This window comes from Mandrillus leucophaeus, unplaced genomic scaffold (assembly GCF_000951045.1).
Source record: "Mandrillus leucophaeus isolate KB7577 unplaced genomic scaffold, Mleu.le_1.0 Scaffold41, whole genome shotgun sequence".
Taxonomy (NCBI): Eukaryota; Metazoa; Chordata; class Mammalia; order Primates; family Cercopithecidae; genus Mandrillus; species Mandrillus leucophaeus.
The window spans coordinates 1,538,951-1,562,646 of record NW_012104365.1 but is presented as its reverse complement, the minus strand read 5'-3'; the positions used below and the strand labels follow the sequence as shown (position 1 = coordinate 1,562,646).

At 31.0% G+C, this 23,696-nt stretch overlaps 1 protein-coding gene across 1 annotated transcript in view; it reads left to right on the top strand.

Annotated features, from left to right (window-relative positions):
* The window catches only part of SYCP2 (synaptonemal complex protein 2), a 67,552-nt gene extending 43,856 nt beyond the window's left edge, over window positions 1-23,696 (top strand). The window contains exons 24-44 of the mRNA XM_011992336.1: window positions 1,247-1,374; window positions 2,146-2,182; window positions 5,967-6,037; window positions 6,131-6,188; window positions 6,637-6,692; window positions 7,105-7,162; window positions 7,606-7,774; window positions 9,987-10,024; window positions 10,493-10,663; window positions 12,003-12,201; window positions 13,386-13,591; window positions 17,453-17,638; window positions 18,494-18,584; window positions 18,857-19,012; window positions 19,573-19,709; window positions 20,821-20,915; window positions 21,010-21,109; window positions 21,475-21,533; window positions 21,676-21,754; window positions 21,883-21,939; window positions 22,892-23,696. Of these exons, the coding sequence (XP_011847726.1) occupies window positions 1,247-1,374; window positions 2,146-2,182; window positions 5,967-6,037; window positions 6,131-6,188; window positions 6,637-6,692; window positions 7,105-7,162; window positions 7,606-7,774; window positions 9,987-10,024; window positions 10,493-10,663; window positions 12,003-12,201; window positions 13,386-13,591; window positions 17,453-17,638; window positions 18,494-18,584; window positions 18,857-19,012; window positions 19,573-19,709; window positions 20,821-20,915; window positions 21,010-21,109; window positions 21,475-21,533; window positions 21,676-21,754; window positions 21,883-21,939; window positions 22,892-22,969 (2,229 nt within the window). The 3' untranslated portion in view covers window positions 22,970-23,696. The remainder of the gene's footprint in view (window positions 1-1,246; window positions 1,375-2,145; window positions 2,183-5,966; window positions 6,038-6,130; window positions 6,189-6,636; window positions 6,693-7,104; window positions 7,163-7,605; window positions 7,775-9,986; window positions 10,025-10,492; window positions 10,664-12,002; window positions 12,202-13,385; window positions 13,592-17,452; window positions 17,639-18,493; window positions 18,585-18,856; window positions 19,013-19,572; window positions 19,710-20,820; window positions 20,916-21,009; window positions 21,110-21,474; window positions 21,534-21,675; window positions 21,755-21,882; window positions 21,940-22,891) is intronic.

Genomic DNA, 23,696 nt, shown 5'->3' with positions numbered 1-23,696 from the left:
AGGTCATTTGTGAACAAAGACAGTTTTATTTCTTCTTTCCTAATCAATATACCTGTTATTTCCTTTTTCTGCTTATTGCCTTAGCTAAGAATTCCAGCACAATGTTAGAAGCAATGAGAGGGGACATTTTTGCCTTGTTTCTGATTTTAATAGGAAAAGCATCTTGTTTCTCACCCTTAAGTGTGATGTTAGCTGTAACTGTTTTTGTAGATATTCTTTATCAAGCTGAGAAAGTTTCCATTTATTCCTAGTTTGCTAAGAGTTTTTTATCATGAGTTTGTGTTGGATTTTGTCAGATGCTTTTTGTGTATCAATTTATATTGATTATTTTAAATTAGCCTGTTGATATGATGGAGTACATTAATTTTCAAATGTCAAGTCAGTCTTGCATGCCTAGAATAAATTCCACTTGGTAATAGGTGCGTAATTCCTTTTATAGGTTGTAGGATTTGATTTGCTGATACTGCTGATGTTATAGATTTTTGCATATGTGTTTATGGGAGATATTGGTTTGTACTTCTACTTGTTTGTAATGTCTTTGGTTTTGGTATTAAGGGGATATTGGCCTCATAGACCAAGTTAGGAAGTAGTTCCTACTCTTCTATCTTCTAGAAGATTGTGGAGAATTGGCATAATTTCTTCCTTAAATGTTTGATAGAGTTCACCAGTGAACTCTTTCTGGTGTTTTGTTTTGGTAGGATATCAAGTATTCATCCCATTTCTTTAATAGACATAGGCCTAGTCAGATGATCTGTTTCTGTTTACATAAGTTTTGGTAGATTATGTCTTTCAAGGAATTGGTCCATTTCATCTAGCCTATCACATTTGTGGGCATGGAGTTCGTAATATTGACTTATTATTTTAACGTCTATGTGATCAGCAGTGTTGGTCCTTTCATTTCTGATAGTAATTTGTTTTTTTCCTCTTTCTTCTTTGTTAATCTGACTAAAGGTTTATCAATTTTATTGATCTTTTCAAAGAAATGGCTTCTCCTTTTTTCAGTTTTTTATTCTCACGGGTAGAAACATTTTTAAAAATGTCTACAAAGCACTCTGTAAAGTTCTGTTAAAATGTTTATCTTGAGTTATTTCAATGCCTAACAAAGCTCAAACTTATTAAATAATTGACTCTATTTCTCTTTACAGGTATAAATAGAACCAGATTTATCTTAAAAGTTTTTTTCAGCCTTTATTTTCCTTTGAAGATTAACTGGTAGAGTTTAAAAGTAACTTACAAATTTTTTCAGAAAGAAAAGTCAAAAGGGAAAGAATTTACCCATGCAGCAGAATCCTTGATAAGCCAGATCAATAAAAGATACAAAACAAAAGATGACATCAAGTCTACAAGAAAATTAAAGGAGTCTTTGATTAACAGGTATGTTCTTAAATTTCAGATATGAATATTTTTCTGACCGATATAACTATATTACACAATTTAAAAAAGGTTAATTTTAAACATAGGTTCAGATAATGTAACTTTTCAGTAGAAAACACATGGTTACTTAATACTTTTATAAATAGTAGATGTTTAAATTACACAGGAAGGGAACTAAATTTGAAATTTGTCATTCTATTGTCTAGTTACATTTTATATAGGATCAAACACATATCAACACAACATACCATTTTAAAAATAAATCTTTAAGATGTAGACATTGTACTTACTGAATCTAGTAATGAATAAACTAAACATATTTAAATACATTGCTTAATGAAATACAAAATTTAACCAGATATGAGAGTTTTTTTGTAGTAAATAGTACATTCTTTGCAGTCTTTCCAAAGATTGTGTTTATTACAGAATGTCCATTTATAGTCTGTCAGGTTGTTAATTCAAGTTTACGTTAATTCTGGCCTTACTATAGATCATGAATAAATGACTCTTATGGCAGAATCATTTATTTTAAATTCACACTTTCTGCTGCATTAATGATTCAGCTTTGAATGCTCTATTGTAAGTGCTATTTACTGTGAGTGAAGTAGCAAAAATATCAGACTATTACTGTTACATTTTGGTTATTTTTAACATATTGAATATAGATTTAGTGATATAAATGTGGTTTATCTTAAATAAAATGACTTTTATGAAAAATATTCTATTGATACTTAATTGCTTTTTCAATTTTGACAAAATCTTTTTTTACAGTGGTTTTTCAAACAAATCTGTTGTACAACTCAGTAAGGTAGGTGTTATTTACTTCACCAAATGTGTAGTCAAACTCAGTATTTGACCATAAACACTAAAATAACATAGTGGTAAAATGGAATTTGATAATGATATTTTTGGCGTATTGCTAAATGAATGATAACCACTGACAGGTTTAGTAGCAAGTACTCAGAATAGCCCTCCAACCTTCTGTTTTTCAAATAAAATGCTTCTATTAGATATATGAGCATATTTTTACTTTTTGGTATATGATTCAGTATATCCTTTTCACTGTGTGTGTGTGTGTTAATAGCTGATCCCATCTCTCCTAATAATTAGATCCTACTGAAGTTCCAATTTTGTTTTAAAAAACCTTTACTCTTTATCCAGGCTTATAATATAAATTATCTTTTTTCTAATTCCTCACAGTTGCTCTCTGTGTCCACTTAATATTTCAAGTTTTGAAGTTCACCCTCTGTAAGTTCTTCTTGAATGTTTTCTCCCCTGTCTAGGCCAACTCTTATTAGCCCAGTTTCGGTTCTGATTTCTAATCTCTGGATTGTTACAATAGGCTTTATGTATTAATAATTTTCTTTGCCTCTAGCATTTCTCTGTGTCAATCCATACATTACATTCACTACCAGCTTTTTTTCTTTCCAAAGCACACAGCTCCAATCATGCCACTTTCTTGTTCAGAAACCTTTTTTTGGTCCCTGTTGCTTATTGAATTAAATGGAAACATAGACTGGCTCACTTGTCCCTTTAAAAGATTATCTTGTTTCTTAATTTTCTAGGCATGTCATGTTTAACTGAAACATGATAACTTGAGGTTTCCTGAAGTCTTTCCTAAGTATTTATTCTTTTTCTCTTTGCAATGAACTTTGAACTTAGTCAGCAGGCTCTCTCACCCTCTTATCTGATTATTAAAATATTTCTCTTTGCAAGTCTTGCTTTGTACCTTCCTTATGAAAACTTTCCAAGATGCCCTGACTCTCAAAAACCCATTTGGCAATAATTCTGAATCTGTACAATAGAGTGTTTTGGTACCTTTTACATTTTTATTTATTTTTGCTATTTTACTCATGGGGTTTTTTTTCTTCTATTTTTTCACTACACTTTATTCTGAATCATCTTTGTATTTTCTGTAACATTTTTGTGCTCACCTTTGTATCCTCTATAATACCATTGATACCTTTGGCTTATCTTCTTTAACATCTTTGCTCATTTTTACATATTCTGTAACAGCACACAAAAGATGCAACAGATGAATGAACACGTGTATACAAGCACTGGTAAAAACAATACTGGGAAGGATAAGTCAGATAAATGATCAGAGGAGTAATATATTGAGAGAACCTTTTTAAAATAATGCAAATACTTCTATATAAAATAGTCGAGAGAAATAAATTGAAGATGAGTCACAAAATAAAATTAATATTTTAGGTTTTAATATTTCTAACTTACTAGATAGTCTAATTATTTCTGATCAGTAATCATTAATACAACATATTACAATTAATAATTTATTAAATGTTATTTTATTTAACTTCTTTTCTGCCCTCACTACTTTGAGATCTGGTTGTATATCTTTTTAGTTGTAGACTGTATGAATAATCTAACACTTTTTTTTCCTAACAATACTAGTTAATTGATAGCTTTTTGACTCTCTTATATGAGATTTTACTTAAACCTTAGCCTCTCAAAGTTTTCTATTTAAGAGTTTAAAGCAAATGAAAATCCAAAACAAAGTAGAAGCATGCTTGGTTTGTGATCATGGCATCACCAAAATTTAGCTTGTAGAATTCCAGTAAGGAGGTCATTTATCTACATACAACAATGTCAGTAAGTATTAAGGTTAAAGGATTTTATTAGATTTACAATATTTTCTATTATATTTTTACTATTTAAGTCTTCAATATTTTAAAAAAGTAGTTTTCTTATTGCATATATTTAAGGTGTATAACATGATATACATAGTGAAATGGTTACTATAATCAAATTAATGTATTCATTCATCTTTGTGCGTATGTGGCAAGGGCACATAAAATCTACTATTGGCAAATATCCCAAATATAATAGGTTTGTACAACAACCTATTATATAATACTGTATTATATAAAGTTGGTGTATTACACAATACTATTAATAGTCCTTATGTGTTCTGCATTATATCTCTAGACTTACTCATCCTATATATCTGCAACTTTGTATCCTTTGATCTCCCTTTTTCCTTCCCCCCGCCATCCTCTGGTGACCACTGTTTTATTCTCTTATTTCTATAGATTTGACTTTTTTTTTTTTTTTTTAAGAGTCCACATACAAGGGAGGTCATGCAGTATTTTTTCTGTCTGGTTATTTCGCTTAGCATAATGTCCTCTTGTCTTGGTTCATCCATGTTATAGCAAATTTCAGGATATACTATTTTTAAGGCTGAATAATATTTCTTCATGTATATATACACGCACCACAATTTATCCATTCATATGTCAATGAATACTTACTTTGTTTCCGTGTTTTGATTATTATAAATACCACTGCAATGAACATAGGAATGCAGATTTTTTGTTTTTTGTTTTTTGAGACATAGAGTCTTGCTCTGTTCCCCAGGCTGGAGTGCAGTGGTGTGATCTTGGTTCACTGCAACCTCTGCCTCCCAGGTTCAAGCAATTCACCTGTCTCAGCCTCTTGAGTAGCTCGGACTACAGGCGCATGCCACCATGCCCAGCTAATTTTTATATTTTCAGTAGAGATAGGGTTTCACCATATTGGTCAGGCTGGTGTTGAACTCCTGACCTCAGGTGACCCACCCACCTTGGCCTCCCAAAGTGCTGGGGTTACAGGTATAAGCCACTGCACCTGGCCCTAGGAGTGCAATTATACTTATGGGTGGTGATTTAATTTATTTTGCATATATTTTTATTCAGTTTAAGGAGAATGTTACAAATGTCAGATTTATATTAGTGAAAGCACAACTAGAAAAATATTTAAAAATTAATCGCACATTATTTGTTTGGCACATAGTACAAGTTTTTTGTTGAGGTAAAATATAAAATTTACCATCTTCATCATTTTTAAGTGTGCATTTCACTGATTATATAAATATAAATATATAATATATAAATATATATAATATTACATATTTTATATATTATATATATATATATTTAATCCCTTAGTTCCCCCCCTACTCCTTCCTACTCTTCCTGGCCTCTGATAATCACTGTTCTATGCTGTATCTCCATAAGATTCACTTTTCTAGCTCCCACTTATGAGTGAGAACATGGGATATTTGTCTTTCTGTGTTTGGCTCATTTCACTTTACTTTGGCCTCCAGTTACATCCATGTTCCTACAAGTGACAGGATTTCATTCTTTTTTATTGCTGAATAATATTCCATTGTATATACACAGACCACATTTTCTTTATGCATTTATCCATTGATGGACACTTAGGTTTCAATAATGCTGCAGTAAGCATGGGTGTGCAGATACTTCTTTGGTGTATTGATTTCCTTTCTTTTGGATATATACTCAGTAACTTGCTGGATCATACTATAGTTCTATTTTTAGTTTTTTGAGGAATCTTCACACTGTTGTTCACAGTGGTTGTACCACCATTTGCATTCCACCAACAGTGTATGAAACCCACATCCTCACTAGCATCTGTTATTGCCTGTCTTTTTGGTACAAGCCATTTTAACTGAGGTGAGATGACATCTCAGTTTTTGATTTGCGTTTCTCTGATGATTAGTGCTGTTGAGCATTTTTTCATATACCTGTTATCCATTTAATGATTTTTTTATAACCCTCTTTTGTATTTAGGAAAAAGTTCAGAAAAAAAGCTACAGAAAACTGAAGACTACTTTTGTCAATGTTACTTCTGAATGCCCATTGTAAGTATTTTTTGTAAATATTTTTCATTTTCTTCATATTTGAAGAGACTACACGTATTTAAGTGGAGCTAATATTTCTCTTCATTTTCACAGGAATGATGTTTACAATTTTAATTTGAATGGAGCCGATGACCCTATCATAAAACTTGGAGTAAGCTAAAAATCAATAGATACTTTGTATTTACTGAGAAGTTACATTGTATTTACCGTGCGGTTATTAGATAGTATGTTTTTAATGTGCATCCTCTTACATGCTTTAAATTTTTTAAGAAATAGGTAATAATATTTTGGATAACCAGCCTATGTATATTTAGGTGTCCTTTTTTTTCAATTTTTTTTTTTTTTTTGGAATAAGGTAGAGAAAAACAAGCAATTTTGGGGTAGAAAGCCTTCACTACCAAGAAAATCACCCTTCTTATTGATGAAAAGTAAAACTCTTATTTATTTTTATTATATGTTTTCTTTTCAAATATAAATATTGTAGTAAAGTTAATTTTATGTCAAATCTTATTATTTTGTGAAGCAAAACTAGATGTTTATTCCTTTTAATTCTTGTTTGACATTGACAACTCTTTTTTTAATGTTTATTTACAATGTAGATCCAAGAGTTTCAAGCTGCAGCTAAAGAAGCCTGTGCGGATAAGTCGATTAGATTGTAGGTATTTTTATTCGATTAAAATATTCTGATCTTTTTTTTCCTCTTAAATATCTCTTCCCAGTCTTAGAGTTTAACAAATGAGAAGAGTGAATTAAAAATGGTAGTTATTATTACTCCCATTATGATTCTGTTACTTCAGCATTTACTCTAAATTAATATGCAAATTATCATCACTTTGAATATTAGTTGTATATCCTAGATCATGAAGCTGAAAAGACTTAGTAGTTCTTTAATCTAACATAGTTATTTTATAACTGAGGTCAGAGAGGATAAGTGGCTTGGCCAGAATAATATAGCTAATTAGTGAAAGAGTTAAGACTGAAAACTCAGGTCTAATTGTCCATTGTGTGTTACCTTAAGAAAACAAGTATGAAGGGTATTTTTTAATTAATACATATTTTTATTTAAGGGTAGGTCCAAGGAATCATGATGAACTTAAATCTTCTGTCAAAACAAAAGATAAAAAAGTAAGTTATAATATCTCAATATGTCTATTAGAAATAGTATTTCTCTTAATTTTTAATGTTAAAGATCATCAAAAACAAGAAAACAAAAATATTTTGATTGTTTTATTTATGCAACTATCCACATTCCTATTATGAATTTTCTTATTGTCTTTCAGCTGTTTGTAATCATCTAATGAAATGACAAGTTTAGTTTTTTTTTCTATGTGTACTATTAGGTTATATCTCTCTGGAAATAAGTTGTTTTAACTTTGAATTAACAACATCAACACCAAAATGCAAATATCACTATCTGATCTGGTTTTCCAAGTGACTTTCTTGGATAGGTTATTAATGCCATCCTAAATTAGGATATTGTTTTTTGTTGTTGTTGTTTTGGTTTAACTTACCTTGCATGATATAATGAGATGTAGTATTTCTTCATGCATTTCAAACTTTTTTTATAGATTATAACAAATCATCAAAAGAAAAATCTATTTAGTGATACTGAAACAGAGTACAGATGTGATGACAGCAAGACTGATATTAGCTGGCTAAGAGAACCCAAATCAAAACCACAGCTAATAGACTATAGCAGAAATAAAAATGTGAAGAATCATAAAAGTGGAAAATCAAGTAAGAAATTATCTTTTGGAGAAATGTTGCAAATGATTTTACAATTTATTTCAATTATTTAAAATGCTTTATATAAGCTTATTTTATTTAGACTTCATTACTATATACTTTCATGGATAGGACAAAACACTACAATTTTTATGTTTTTTGTTTTATTATTTTGGTAATATGGTTATATTTAAATTTTATTTTTAATAGGACCTTAGGAACACAAATTATGATTTATCATGATCCTTGGCTCATGATTCTCATCACTTGTCTACTCATGGCCCAGTATTATCCAGTTATTTAGCTAATTATTGTGAATAATATACCAATTACTCATGAACTCAACACCTTTAAGATCAAGGCTTGAACTTTGACACTAACCTATATATATTTACATGTATTTACATTTATGTGTTTGTGTATAAAATATATGTATTTATATGTGTGTGTATATTTTTTTTTACTAAATATCCCATCTTCTTGCTGCACCCAACATGCATCCTTTTTAAGGAATTATATAGACACAAAAAATATATCAAAAGGCAAACAATTTTCTTCCAGATTTTTTTTTTTTTTTTGCCTAAGTTTTCCACAAAGTATTTTCCTAGAAAGTGGTTTCTGCTTCGTCTTTGTGATAGTGAATCTCTTGAAGTAGTTGGTATGAGTTTCAGGTATAAGTTTTGGCTAGAGAGAATTACCATTTTCACAGCTGAACATCAATTTCAATGTTTGCTAAAACAAAGATTTTATATGTTGCATTTTTAAAAGAAGACTTAACTCTGTGATTTGCAATTAAATGTATATTTATTTTAAAGGCATCAGCTTTTATTTTATTCCAGGATTAAAAATAACCAATAGTTACCTAAAAGTAGAAGTGAATTTTGGCATGTGTTTAGAAATGAAGCTGAGTCTTGAAATTTAGGTGAGGGGTCATCAGATACATGAGGAAGTAAAGCAGCAGAATTATCATATATAAAAGGGAGAGAAGTATGGAATAGCATAGTATAATCAGGGAATGCAGTATTAAGGTATTTGGTACATAGATCATATCTGTGGGAAAATGGTGAAAGGTGAGGCTAGATTACATCGTAGTCTGAACCTTGAAGCAGCCAAAGAGAAATATAATAAGACTCACATGCCCTCAGGGACCATACCGTCTAGTGGGAAGATGTACAAATAAAAACATTTATAACATAAAGTAGAAGATTAGAGATCTCAGGAAGACGTTAGAGGTTAGAATACTGTCATCACTAAATATTTATGAAATTGAAATTCTGTATGAATTCTTTTGTTTAAATTATTGAACAACTACAAGTTAATGTGTTTGAGTTGACTTATTGCCAAGATTAGAGGACCTTTCTTCCAAAACAGCTTTGCTTCCTTTGCTTGGATAATCTCATTTCTTAGGTTTCAGAGACTATTTGGAAAGATACTTGAAAGGCAAAAAAGGGAAGTGGGACTAAAGCTGCTATCAATAATATGGATAAATCTTATTAACATAGTGATGTATGGAAAATAAATCATAGGATATTATACAGGATGTGATATTTTATAAATCTCGTTATATTGTTTAGAGATATGTATCTGTGTAATAACACTTGTTTTTAAAGCAAGTAACTAAGACCTGCAGATTTCAGGACAGTAATTACCTTTTAGCAGAAGGGACATGGAGGATGGTATAAGAGAGCATACGTAAGTAGATTCAGCATTATCCACAATCTGGTTCTTAAATTGAGTGGTAGATTTATAGGTGTTAACTTTATAACTTATGTTGACATATTCTCTTATATGTTTAAAAAGTTCTATAAAATAAAGGAGTGGGAGGAAAACTGGCAATTCATATCATACCCAAACACTATACAGTAAAAGTTATCAATTCTTGAAAATTACATTTTTGGATGAGTTTAAAGATGGTGCCAATCAGAGATGTGGTGCAGTTGGGCTACTAAAAAGTTCTGGGAAAGGAAAAGCTTCCAAAGTAGTGTATCATTGTGAGGCCAGATTCTTCAGCAGAAGGGGTGAGGAGAAGATTACGGTGTCAGGAGGGCTGGTATCCTGGTGGCCTGAAGCCACATGGAGGTTCATTTATTAAATGCTAACAAATGCTTTAAAAACTTACTGTTTTTTATTATTTTAATTTAAATATGCTGAAATGATGTTCTCGTAAATTTAATGACCATTCTTATCTACTGTGAAAATTTAACCTTATTTTTCTGAATTGCAGGATCATCCTTGGAAAAGGGACAACCAAGCTCTAAAATGGTAAGCCAAGAAATTTGTGTTCAAACATCCCTTTACAATTACTTTTTCTTGTCATATGAAAATAATTCATCATCTCATAATTTTATTCTTGTTATCAGTTATGTGTGTTATGTACTTGTTCCTCCTCTTGCACCCTTTCTCCTGACTTGTTTCTTTTTAAATCACATTGGCCTTTATTTGACTCCATTTTATTCTGTGCTTTTAGATATTTTTTTAAATCTCTTTTACTTCAGTTAGATAGTATATATCAGGCTTCTCAGGGATTTAATGGTAGGGATACAGAGCATGGTAAAGAAGGTAACTGGAATGGGAAGATAAAATCCATTAATTTAAAGTATGTTAATCAAAAATCATTCTTACAAATATTTCACGTAAAGCTTGTCACAGTGCCAATTTTATAACAAATTGCTTGTATTTCTTGTGCCTCAAATATTGATCTAATAATATTCAGGAATTTTTTTCCTAAAGATACCCAGTAAAAATATCACCAAAAAGATGGACAAGACAGTTCCGGAAGGAAGAATCAGACTTCCACGAAAAGCAACCAAAACAAAAAAAAATTATAAAGATCTCTCAAATTCAGAATCAGAGTGTGAACAAGAATTTTCACATTCGTTTAAAGAGAACTTGCTAGTAAAGGTAAATATAGTTCAGATTAATTTCTAAAAGCCTCTTAAAATATTAAACATATCTTTTTGTAAAAAATGTCAAATTTATCTTGTTACTTCTTAAGAGTTAACTTCCTATGTGACAAAATTTAATAATTCTAGAAATTTGCCCTTAGGCAATAGTTGGCATTTTTGTTATAAAACAGATGTCTGCATCTAGTGAAATTATAACCTTATGATAGTATCTTTGAAATGGAGAAGTACTTAATCTTCTAAAATTAGGCTTTAATAAAGTATAGCATGGAGAAGTTGTCCATCTGTTGAGTGAAAGCAAAATATTGGTGTCTGAGGTTCTTCTCACACACTGGCTCACCTGTCACCATCCCTGAGTTCTTCCTTATGTCTCATAATGTCCAGACACTTTCCCAGTCACCTGTTCTTGAAAGCAAAGTTATTTATTTGTCTGGCAGTCCATCAACTATAGAAGTAATGAGATGTCAGTATAATTTCATTTTTTCGTTAATATTCAATAGTTTTCTGTAACTCCAATTATGGGAAAAATATATATACTTATATATCACTATATATAGTAACCACTGTACATATACACATATAGTGTATGTGTATAGTATATAAATATATGTAGTGCTTACAATGTGCCAGCTGCTATATTAAGCACTTTACAGATTTAATGTCTTAAAATCTCATAAGTACTATAGGTAATTAGTACTATTACTGTCATCCCATTTTACAACTGAGAAAATTGAGGCTCAGAGAGAAGGAGCTTGCTCAAGGTCACACAGCTAGGAAGTGGTAGATCTAGGATTTGAAACCAGAGAGTCTGGCACTAAAGATAGGTTTCTGACCAGTACAGTGTGCTGATTTAACGTCATAAACTTCCATCTCTTCTTGTTCGCAATCTTGTTATCTCTTACCCAAAAGACTTTAAAGATTTCCTAATTTTCTATCACTTTTTTTTTTTTTTTCTTTTTTTCAACCTCACTCTGTCACTGGGCTGGAGTGCAGTGGTGTGATCTTGGCTCACTGCAACCTCCGCCTCCAGTGTTCAAGCGATTCTCCTGCCTCAGTCTGCCTAGTAGCTGGGCTAATCTTCTTTGAACCCTCAAAGAAGGCTGGCTATTTGTATCTCTTAAGATATTTATTATAGTAAATGTATTATATTCTCCTGGGAATTTGTCTTATGGCTTCTAGTATATTAGAAAGTCTTTCACTACTCATATCTAGGTCCTTGTTATACCTGTATGTGGTAATATACAACCTTTAATAAATATTTGAATATAATTTGTTTTATGTGTCCAAGTGTAAATATTTGTACTTCAGTATAATTTGAAAGTTATTGATACATTTAGGAGGAGAATATCCGTTCCAGAATGAAAACCGTAAAGCTACCAAAGAAACAACAGAAAGTCTTCCATGCTGAAACAGAAAAGGAACTATCAAAACCCTGGAAAAACTCATGTCTACTAAAAGATACTATAAGAGATAATTGCCTTGACTTATCTCCTAGATCTTTATCTGGCAGTCCATCATCTATAGAAGTAACGAGAGGTCAGTAATAACTTCATTTTTTCTTAACTTGAATATTCAGTAGTTTTCTATAACTCTAATTATAGGAAAATACAATTTTGAGGGGCATTGGTGATTATAGTACTTAAAACTTCATTGTTAAGCTAGTTAATGCTAGTAACTTGACTTTTGATAACATGGGAACAATGCTACTAGGATACTGAAGTTTTTCATGTTAGGAAGTTAAAGATCAAATGCTTTAATGTGGAAAATATTTAGTCACAAATTATAACTTGAAATCTTAAATACTTAATTTTAATGTGCTTTTTTAGCTCAATATATATTTAATAACATGAGAATTTATGGATAATTCTGTTTTTTCTATTTATATTTCATTGACAAAAGTCCAAGGAATATCTTGGACCCACAGTGGATTAATACTGTATACAGTTGAGGTTTTGCTTTTACTTTTAAATAATTGGCAAAGAAAAATTCATATTCTTTGGAGCGCTGGTATATGTGTATGCCTACTAGTATAGAAAGTATAAGCTTGCCCTTTTTATACCATTTTTGTTTCCTTGCAAGGACATTTTAAAGCATTTCTAAATGCTAATCATTTCAGTTAAAATGCAAGACTTAAATCAGTTAGTATACTTCTGCTTCCTCTAAAGTAGCTATTGTGTTCTCAGTACTAAGGACCACTATAAAATTTCACATAAGCACATACTTAGAAGACAGATGTACATGCCCTGATTTGATCTGAAAATTGTCTGAGGATTTATTTATATTAAGATTTATTCCAGCAATAAATTTTCTAATTTTTATGTGAAAGATGTAGAGCAGATGATTTCTTTTTCAATGATAAAATTTTGTTACATTAAAATATACAACACTGTCAGCTATGATGTCAAAATACTCAAGATAATAATTAGGTTGATCCTTATATTTCAGGTCATACTGTAGATATTTTTATTGGAAAATGTTTTGAAAGTTCTTGTGGTTACAAGTATATTTTAAATTCAGCCATTATTGTTTTTCAGTCTTATAAATATTTTAAATATAACGTGGTTTTAATTTTTTTAAAAGGTATCCTTTTTTATAGCCAAGACTTGAAGATTTGACAAATCTTTATATTCTTAGAATTTAAATTAATCATGCTATTTCTAAAGCAGACATCAATGATAGCGCTTGCCATCTGTTTTCTTGTGTTTTTTGATGCAATGTAGGTGTAGAGAAAATAACAGAAAAGGATTTTACTCAGGATTATGACTGCATAACAAAATCTATATCACCTTATACAAAAACTTCATCACTTGAATCTTTAAATAGTAACAGTGGAGTTGGAGGTACAATAAAGTCACCCAAAAACAATGAGAAAAACTTCCTGTGTGCAAGTGAAAGTTGTTCACCAATTCCACGACCACTGTTTTTGGTGAGAATGTATATATATATTTTTCTTTATCAGATATATCTGCAGGTAGTAAGTCATTTTCCCTATCTTAATCGGATACACATTGCTTGTCTATTTAAGGTTTTGTGTTTGGTCTAGGGTCTTGGGGGAGAGGGACATAATAACAAGAGAGAGATAGTTACCAGTCTTGATGAACCTAACAAAAAGTAAATATATAGCTATACAGGAGGAAGAATGTGGTAGCAGGAGAGTACAGAAGTTTCTCATTATCTGTGGTTTCACTTTTTGAGGTTTCAGTTACCTACAGTCAACTGTGGTCTGATAATATTAAATAAGAAATTGCAGAAATAAACAATTCATATGTTTAACATTGTGTGCCATTCTGAATAGGGTGATGAAATCTTGAGCCATCCATTCTGTCCCTCCTGGGACGTGAATCAACCCTTTGTCCAGTGTATCCATGCTGTATACCCTACCTGCCTGTTAGTCACATAGTAGCCATCTTGGTGATCAGATCAACTGTAGATGTATTGCAGTGCTTGTGTTAAAGTAACCCTTATTTTACCTAACAATACCGCCAAAGGGCAAGAGTATTGATGCTGACAATTCAGATGGGCCAAAGAAAAGCCATAAAATATTCCTTTAAGTGAAACGGTGAATAGTCTGTGCTTAATAAGGTACCAAAAATAAGGTATGTCGAAGTTGCTAAGATCTATGGTAAGAATGAATCTTCTTTCTATGAAGTTAGGAAAAAGAAATTTGTGCATAGTATAATAGGGTTAGATACTATCCATGGTTTCAGAAGGGTCTACTATATTTTAAGAAGAAATGGTACATATAATTTGATACATAGATGAGGAAGAATGAAGAAATTTTTTTCAACATATATTTACTTTTTATATTCCTATCATTTACCTGTTAAACTTCCTTATAAACACCTAAACCAAATATTGTAATTACACTGTTTTCAACTAAATTGTCCATTTACTTTGTCAACATGTAATTTTTGTAACTAAAGGTTATTAAAGGCCGTAGACTTTATGGTGAAATCTGAAAGAAGTACCTGCATTGCAGGAATAAGCATATTCAGATCTAGAAAATGTGTGTAGTTCTAATGTGTAGAACAATTAGTAGTATCTCTTAAGAAGTGATCATTCCTACTACAAAACTCTTATCTGTACTCTGTATAGTAATCACCCCTTATTCTCAGGGAATACGTTCCAAGACCCCCGTCCCCCAATGGATGCCTGAAATGGAGGATAGTACTGAACCCTATATATACTATCTTTTTTTCCTATACATACATACCTATGATTGTTTAATTTATACATTAACTTATAAATATGCAATTTATAAGTTATTACAATGACAAAACAGAACAACTATAACAATACAGCATCACTACTCTTGCTTTTGGGGGCCATTATTTAGTAAAATAAGGATTACTTGAGCACTGCAATATCTCCAGTCAATCTGATAATTGAGATGGCTATTATTTGACTAACAGGCAGGTAGCATATACAGCATAGATATGCTGGACAAAGTGATGATTTTCATATCCCAGGCAGGACAGCAGGACAGCCAGAGATTTCATGGCACCACACAGAATGGTGCACAATTTGAAACTTATAAATGATTTCTGGAATTTTTCATTTAATATTTTTGGGCTATGGTTGAGCATGAGTTATTGAAACCATGGAAAGCAAAACTGCAGCTAAGGGGGACCATTGTGTGCCAGACAGATAAAAGTGGAACTATGCTGTTTTAAAGTCAAGGTAGGAGATCTAAACGCTAGATCTACCTAGTCTCCCTCACCTCCTTCCCTCAAATAATCCCCAAGGCATATTTTCAAAACTGAGTTTCTACAGACCACAATTTGAAACCCATTTTCACACTAGTGAAATTCACACAAATTCTCCTGTGATCCTTTATCAATATAGTCGGCCCTCCATATCTGTGGGTTCCACATCTGTGGATTTTCAACCACAGACAACACTATATATTTTTAACTGTGTTTGTATTGGACACGTACAGACTATTTTTCTTGTCACCATTTCCTAAACAATACATATAACAACTATTTAAGAGTATTTACATTGCATTAGGGTAGCATAAGTAATTTAGAGATTACTTTATGTACATGGGAGGATATGTATAGGTTATATGCAAATACTGAACCGTTTTGTATCACAGATTTGAACATCTTCTGATTTTGATATCCACAGGAGGTCCTAGAACCAATCCCAGTGTTTCTGTCATTCTCATTTGCCCCACATCCTTTAATCCCGTCAGTGTGCCACCTTGCAAAATCTCCAAACCTAGGTAATCCCCACCCATCATCTTTGATGCTACTCTGCATTAGATGGAATTTTAATAGTTATATTCATTGGCTGGACACTCATGAGACATTCCCCCCATGCTTCCCCTTTACTGTCAACTCTTAATAAGGTGTTGGAAATTTGCTTTATGCAGTAGTTGAACCTGCTTACACTCTCAACACTATGAGATAGTGCTCATTTCTCTACAGTTTTAACTAACTAGGTGTTATCAGATGTTTCTGTTTTTGCCAGTGTGGTAAGCATAAAGTTGTGTCTTTAATTGGCATTTTCCTGACTCATGGCATCAATGAGTATTTTCACATGATTTTGGCCATTTTGTGAATTCCCTGTTTTCTTATTTTTAAATTGCACTGTTTGATTTTTCTTACAAATTTGTATGAGTTCTTAATATATTCTGGATATTCTTTATTTGTTGTATATGATGTAAACATTCTTTTCCTACTATGTATATTTTCACTTAATTACACAACTTCCCTATGACAAAAGATAGGATATAATCAAATTTACCAATCTTTTGGGTTGTTCAAGAAATCTTCCCCTAAGCTATTGTCACAAAAATATTTTCTTATAAAAATATTAGTTTTGATTTTTAAATTTTAGGTTTGGGTCTCTCCAGGCTTTCTTTTTCATATGGATATCAAATTAGTGCAACATCAGGAGTGAAATAATCTTAATTTAGTCATAGGCCGGTGATCACATGGGCCTGGATTTGGCACTATTAGATTTTACTGTTTACTGGCCTGTTTATCTGTCTCTGTGCTAATGCCACCATTGCTTTAATTAGGGTCATTTTACATTTATAGGGTGTCACATACCCCCTGCCCCACCATTCTTCAGAATTCTTTTGGCCCTTTACTGATTCATATACATTTTAGAATTCATTTGTCTAAGGGAAGAATTGTCATTTTTCAATATTGATGTTGATCTTTCTTAGGTAAACATCATTTCTCTCTCCAGTTTTTCATCTTATTTCCTACAAAGTTGGGCAAAGTCTTCTACAAAGGAAATTATGCACCTTGTTGGATTAATTCTTAAGTATCTTATGGGTCTTCTTTTTGCTGTATTTAAAAAAATCAGACCTTTTTTTAAAATTATATTTTCTGAGTTTTAAAATTTTTATATAGAAAAACTATTGGTTGTTTTATCTCCAACAACCTTGCTGAATTTTATCATAATTGCCTAGATTCTCTTGGCTTTTCTGTATAGACAGCCGTATAAACTGTTACACATAAAGACTGGAACAGAAAATGCAAAAAAAAAGTTCTTATTCATGTTCTTGTTAAGGTGACTTTGACCTCTGGAGCATAGAAACTGTACTAGCAGGGATCCTTACCTACAGGTTTTGGTCATCAAAGTAATAATCTACTTGCCTAAGGATTTTTTATTTTTAGTTATGAATTGAAATTGAATTTTTGCAGGGAATTAGGTAGTTTTGAAGTTTTGCTTTAATGTTTTTTATTATGTTTATGTTCAACTCTTTTTGAGGGGGGGCTTTGAACAATTTTGTAACTACTTTTGGGTTTTTGTATGTCTTCATTCATAGCCCAGACATACTCCAACTAAGAGTAATACTATTGTAAATAGAAAAAAAAAAAGTTCTCTGGTACTTACACAAGAAACACAAAACCGTAACAGCTATTCAGATGTAAGCAGTTATAGTTCAGAAAAACGGTTTATGGAAATTGAATCTCCAAATATCAATGAAAATTATATACAAAGCAAAAGAGAGGTAAGTATGGTACTATAACTTATAAATTTTCCTTAAACTACAATGGTTCTTGTAAGACTCAGATTACTGACCTTTAGTGGTAATTATAATATTTTAATGCCTTTCAACTGTTATTACCTGCAAATCTGATTTTCAAAGTATATAGAATGGCTTGATCATAGAAAAATGTTTTTTGATAGAAGAAAGTTGAAACTTAAAATGGGAGTAGTAAGGTCTTAAATAGTGAGGATATCACTGCTGAACTCCGGATTGCATATTTATAATTGGCACTTTCTGGTTTCATGAATATATAGGTATTTGGTTGAACTTCCTGCCACCATAAAAGCCCATCCATCCCTCAATAAAAATATTTTAATAACCTGTAAAATATAGAAAATCAAGACAAAATTTTACAACTTGGAGAGAGGGCTGGGATTTGAGCTAGACCTAAGTGGATGGGTAGGTATATGTAGATTAAGTGAAGAAAAATCAGTAACCTATGTAAAGGTTACTAAGTAAAAAAACCTGTATATTTAAATAGTATAACGTAAGGTTAGATGTGAAAGATGTGGTTTGAAAGAAGAATACTTTAAACTTTAGTTTTCTGTGGCTCCTCATTTCCTGACTCAAAGAAATGAAAAGCAGGAATAGAAAAAAAAGTAGCTTACATCACAGCTATTACAAGAAGATTGAAGTCAACTTAGAATCAAGGTTAACACATGGTAAATATTAGAGATGAAAAGGAAGAGATAGAAACAATCTGAGAAATAATTGACAGCATTTAAAATTATTGGCTTTTGGGTTTGAGAAAGATGATGAAATGTGAATCGAAACATATTTACAGAATTATTTTCTAATTTCTAATACATATTTTAGGAAAGTCATTCAGCATCTTCATTATCCAAGTCTAGTGAAGGAAGAGAGAAAACGTGGTTTGACATGCCCTGTGATGCTACTCATGTATCAGGTTTGTAGTCGTAGTCTTGCTTTCTAAAAAAATGATTACTGAAATGCTGCATGACATTTCATCTAAAGAAATTATGTATTTTTAAGTCATACCATTATTCAACTTAATGGAAAAAGAAAATAAGTAAACTAGGTAGAATTGAATGCATAATTACCTAAAACATAATAAAAATACTTAGTGGAAACAAAGGCTTTTTAAAATAAAAGCAAGAAAATATTAGGTATTTTTAATGAAAATTGTAGCACTTTTAACTTTCTTTAACTGTTCCTAAGGCCCCACTCAACATCTTAGTCACAAACGGATATACATAGAAGATAATCTGAGTAATTCCAATGAAGTAGAAATGGAAGAGAAAGGAGAAAGGAGAGCAAACTTGCTTCCCAAAAAACTGTGTAAAATTGAAGATGCAGATCATCATATCCACAAAAGTAGGTAGATCAGTAGCCTGTATCAAAATGCAGTTATTTGGAAGGTGGTTCTTATATTTTGAATGAGTCTATTTACAAAACAAATTTGTAAAGACAACTTCAGATATGTCCAAGATGGATGATGCTTTATTGCAAAGTTCACATTTATATGAATAATTGTTGTAGTAAGGGTCTTATATACCCATAGATCTCCCTCATCATTCTATCACTTATCACATTTAGGTTTTACTAGAGTATGAATTTACTGATGTGCTAGTACCTCATTAAATACTTAATAATGTGGAACTAGTTAAAAAGCAGTTAAAAAATAATCCATAAATGTTCCAGCTTAAAGTAGTCATTTCTGCTGTAATAGCCATACCAAAAAGTTTGTTTTATAAATCAGAATAATCTCCTTTTTAAATTAAAAAAACAGAAGGAACTCTTCTGCCTTTGATTTCATAATCCGTAGGTTTCACATAGATTCAGAAAATAAGATAGATTTTGTTCTTAGCCTAATTACAAGGCTAAATTTACAGTAATGCATATTTTAACTTCAGCAGATTGTTTTTATTTTTTAGTGTCTGAAAGTATATCTTCATTATCAACAAATGACTTTTCTATTCCTTGGGAGACCTGGCAAAATGAATTTGCAGGTATAGAGATGACTTATGAGACTTATGAGAGGCTCAATTCAGAATTTAAGAGAAGGAATAATGTGAGTTATTCTTTAAATTATGATTTATACCCAATAATATAATAATATGCCACACTTTCGACTAGACCATTGGCTTGTTGGATCCTTTGGCAACAAAATATCCATTCATGAAACCAACTTTCCTTACATGTGAATAATTGGAATAAAATCTGTATATTATCCATATTCTTTCTTTTGCTACTACTTTTTTCTCTTCTGTCCTATTTTCCTTTTCAATTTAATGTTTTGGCTTTTCTATGATTTTTCTTTTTTTACTGGACAGTTTTCTTTTCATGCCACTTTTCAAGACATTTTTTATCTCATGGAGGTGACCATTAATGAAGGTAGTATAGTGTAGTATAAAGAATGAGCAGCTGCAGTCAGAGAAATACCATTTCACTTCATTTTACTAGTTCTGTATTATACTTATGTAGTGTTAGTTTTTGAGGTTCCAGTGAGATAATGCAAAAATGCTTTTTAAAACAATTTTTAATTATTGGTAATATTTTTCTGCCTGTCTCTTTCACATGCCTCTATTTGGAATCGATAGCTTTTTATGCCCTCCTTTGAATAAAAGATTTTTTTGGCACAGGTTATCAACCCCAACCCCCCTGCCCCTGCAATCTTGCTTTCCTTTCTTCTATATTCGGGGTTAAAATTAGAATTTGCTTGTTTTTTCTCTTTTTTTTTTTTTTTTTTGCCCAAGGTCAACCTAATCTAAATAGAGAAGCTTTGACTTATATATTCAAATGTAGCTACAGACACATATTAGAATATATGTTTTTGTGAAAAAAAATGGTTTTAAAAAATTCTGAGTGTGACTTTTAGGCTGTGTCTTTGAAGAGAATTATGACCATCAGCATTTTGATAAATACTGTAGAGTATGGTGTTCTTATGAAAACAGTTGAGGAGTAATTCAACCCTTAGTCAAAAACTTACTGATGGAGTTAAATAAGTTCACTCAGAGCAGTGTCTATTAACACTTCAGTTTAAATAACTGTGTTTTTAAATTTTTCACTTTTTCAAGTTCTTAGTAATTTACATTTCATGGAAAATGATTTGCTCTTACTGTAGTCTTGGTTATATTGTTATTTTGTAAAGATATTTTAAGTTTAAAATGAATATTTTTCAGATCCGACATAAAATGTTGAGTTATTTTACTACACAGTCTTGGAAAACAGCTCAACAACATCTGAGAACAATGAATCATCAAAGTCAGGACTCTAGGTCTGTAATACAAATCTGTTCTGAAAACTTTTGAATGCTACATATTCTGAATGCTACAGTTTTTAAAATTAATCTCATTTTGTTTCTGTAATAGGATTAAAAAACTTGATAAATTCCAATTCATTATCATAGAGGAGCTGGAGAATTTTGAAAAAGATTCACAGTCTTTAAAAGATTTGGAAAAGGAATTTGTGGTTTGTTACTTTTAAAAATTTTTAAGTTTAAAACCTTGTTTTTAAAGAGCTATACTTGGAAAAACTTTCTTTTTTGGGAGCACATCCTAAAGCTTTTTGTTCAGAAAATAATTTAGTTTTATCTTAGTTTTGAAGTACAAACTTAAATTTATGATTAATATCTTTGATAATAAATGAGAAATCCTGAGAGATTTTACTTTCAATTTTATTTTAATTTGAAAGAGCGTGTGACATCTGGAATATTCTTAACATACAGCCATACTGTTTGTTTAAATTTGTAATAATAGAAATAGAGTAATTCTACTGTTGGATTTTAATTTTTAATAATATTAAAGTTTAACTGGATTTTATACCTTAAAATGTAGGACTTTTGGGAAAAGATATTTCAGAAGTTCAGTGTATATCAAAAAAGTGAACAACAGAGGTTAGTATGACATTCTTAATGACTATAATCTATGAAATTAGATTTTTAAATTAATTTCTATTTGAAAACTTATACATATTATAGCACTCTAATTTGAATTATTGATAAATACAAAGTTAACTCTCATTATTTTACTTGTTAGGCTTCATCATTTGAAAACTTCATTGGCTAAAAGTGTCTTCTGTACTACTGATAATGAAGAAACTATTTTTACATCTGAGGTATACATTTTATGCTTTTTATAGGTAACCTTTCTTGATTACAAAAAGAATTTGTTAATCTAACTTTGTCTTTGCTGTGAAAACTTTATGGTAAATTTCCTGGGTGAAATATATTTACATTTTTACAGATGTGTTTGATGAAAGAAGATATGAAAGTGCTGCAAGACAGGCTTCTTAAGGACATGGTAAGTCAACTAAGTTTGAAAATGAAATAACCATACTTTAATGACTTTTGTTTTTGATTTTTTTTGTTTCTGCTTTTATGTCTTTTTCTTTTTGGGTTGAGAGAAGATAGTTTTAGCCCAATTACTTTTAGTTCTTTAAATAATGGGAGCATATTTATATGAAAGAATAGGGGTAATTTAAACAGGCCCTCCTAAGGAATAAAAGAGAATATTAATTTGCAAATTGAAAAATTAGCTGAAAGAATGCCTTGTTTGCAGTTTCTAAACACTGTGTACTGCAGCAGGCCTCTGTCCTGCTCTGTCTTCTGAAGGAGAAAATATGGCAGGACAAAACTCCCAAGAAGTCTGTAGTTTAGTAGAAGAATTATTGTCTCTTTGGACAAGATGTCATTTACTTAGATTTGAGGATAAAATTAGTTTACTTTCCAATGGCCTAGCAGACCAGCAGCTGCATTCTGGGGTGGAAACATGGACCTGGGAAGGGACTAAAGGTATTGCTTTAAGTGATAATGTCTTTGGAGTTTTCTCAAAGATGAAAGGCATTTTTAAGTACACTGATCTTTGTATACACAGTATATTAATGTACTTACAAATTGTGTTTTAATAGAACCTCAATATGCTGACATAGTACGGGATCAAGATGTTGTGGCTAAGCTAGTTTAGCTTCAAGCAAAAAAGAAACTACTTAACTAGGTTGATCTTTGTTGAAATTGTTTTCTAGACTTTTTATTTTACTCTCTTCCTTTAAAAATTGAATCTAAGTTTCATTAATTTGGGGCTTTAAAAGATTAGAGCCTTCTCTCAACTGATTGTCTCGAATATCAGTAATGATCACAGAATTCTGTAGATATCGAGATATAGATCTGTTAGAATGCAATATCTTCATGAAAGAAGTTGTTTTATAACAGCTTGAATTTTTTTCTAAGTGTGATTTTTTTTTTCTTGGCCATAGCTAGAAGAGGAGCTTCTTAATGTACGCAGAGAACTGATGTCAGTATTCATGTCTCATGAAAAAAATGTTAATGTGTGAAATCTAGTTTTTATCAACATATTTTATCTAATTATTCTTATCTGTGTATAACTGAGGAAATAAGAATAGTCCTACAAAGAGAAAAATATACATGTTACCCAAGCAAGTGTACCCTTTATAGGAACCCTCAAAATAAAAAAAAAAAAAAAGTCTTTTAATGGATGAGAAAGACCCACTATAACATGACTCCAAGCCCAGAAGACTTCTGTCTATACACTATTATTTTTTAATTTTGGAGATGAAAGCTTCAAGAAACTTTTTGAGTTAATTATGCTCATAAAATGAGTTTAATTAAATTTTATTGTGTAAAATGTATTATTACATAAAATGTGTTTTTGAATCAATGCAGTTTGGGGATGAATATAATTAAAATGTTTAATAGCTTAGAATTCAACTAATAAAAATTTAGCCACACTTACAAGGGGGAGGAAATCCCTAATTTAAAATGTATACCTGAGTGGTAGATCAGTACTTTCAGCACACTGTTGGAAACATTTATTCGGTTATGGCTCTGGCCTAAAAAAGCTACTACGTTGCCTAAATATGTTAATTCAATATAGAAGTCCTATTTCATAAGCAGGCTGTTTGACAAATACTTTTAATCTAGTAGTCATTGTAATATCTTGCTAGATTAATTTATAAAAATGAGTACACATTTGATTTGCTTTTAATGAAGTTGAAATAAAAGCTTATGTCACTTGAATAAATATAAATCATTATATTCCTA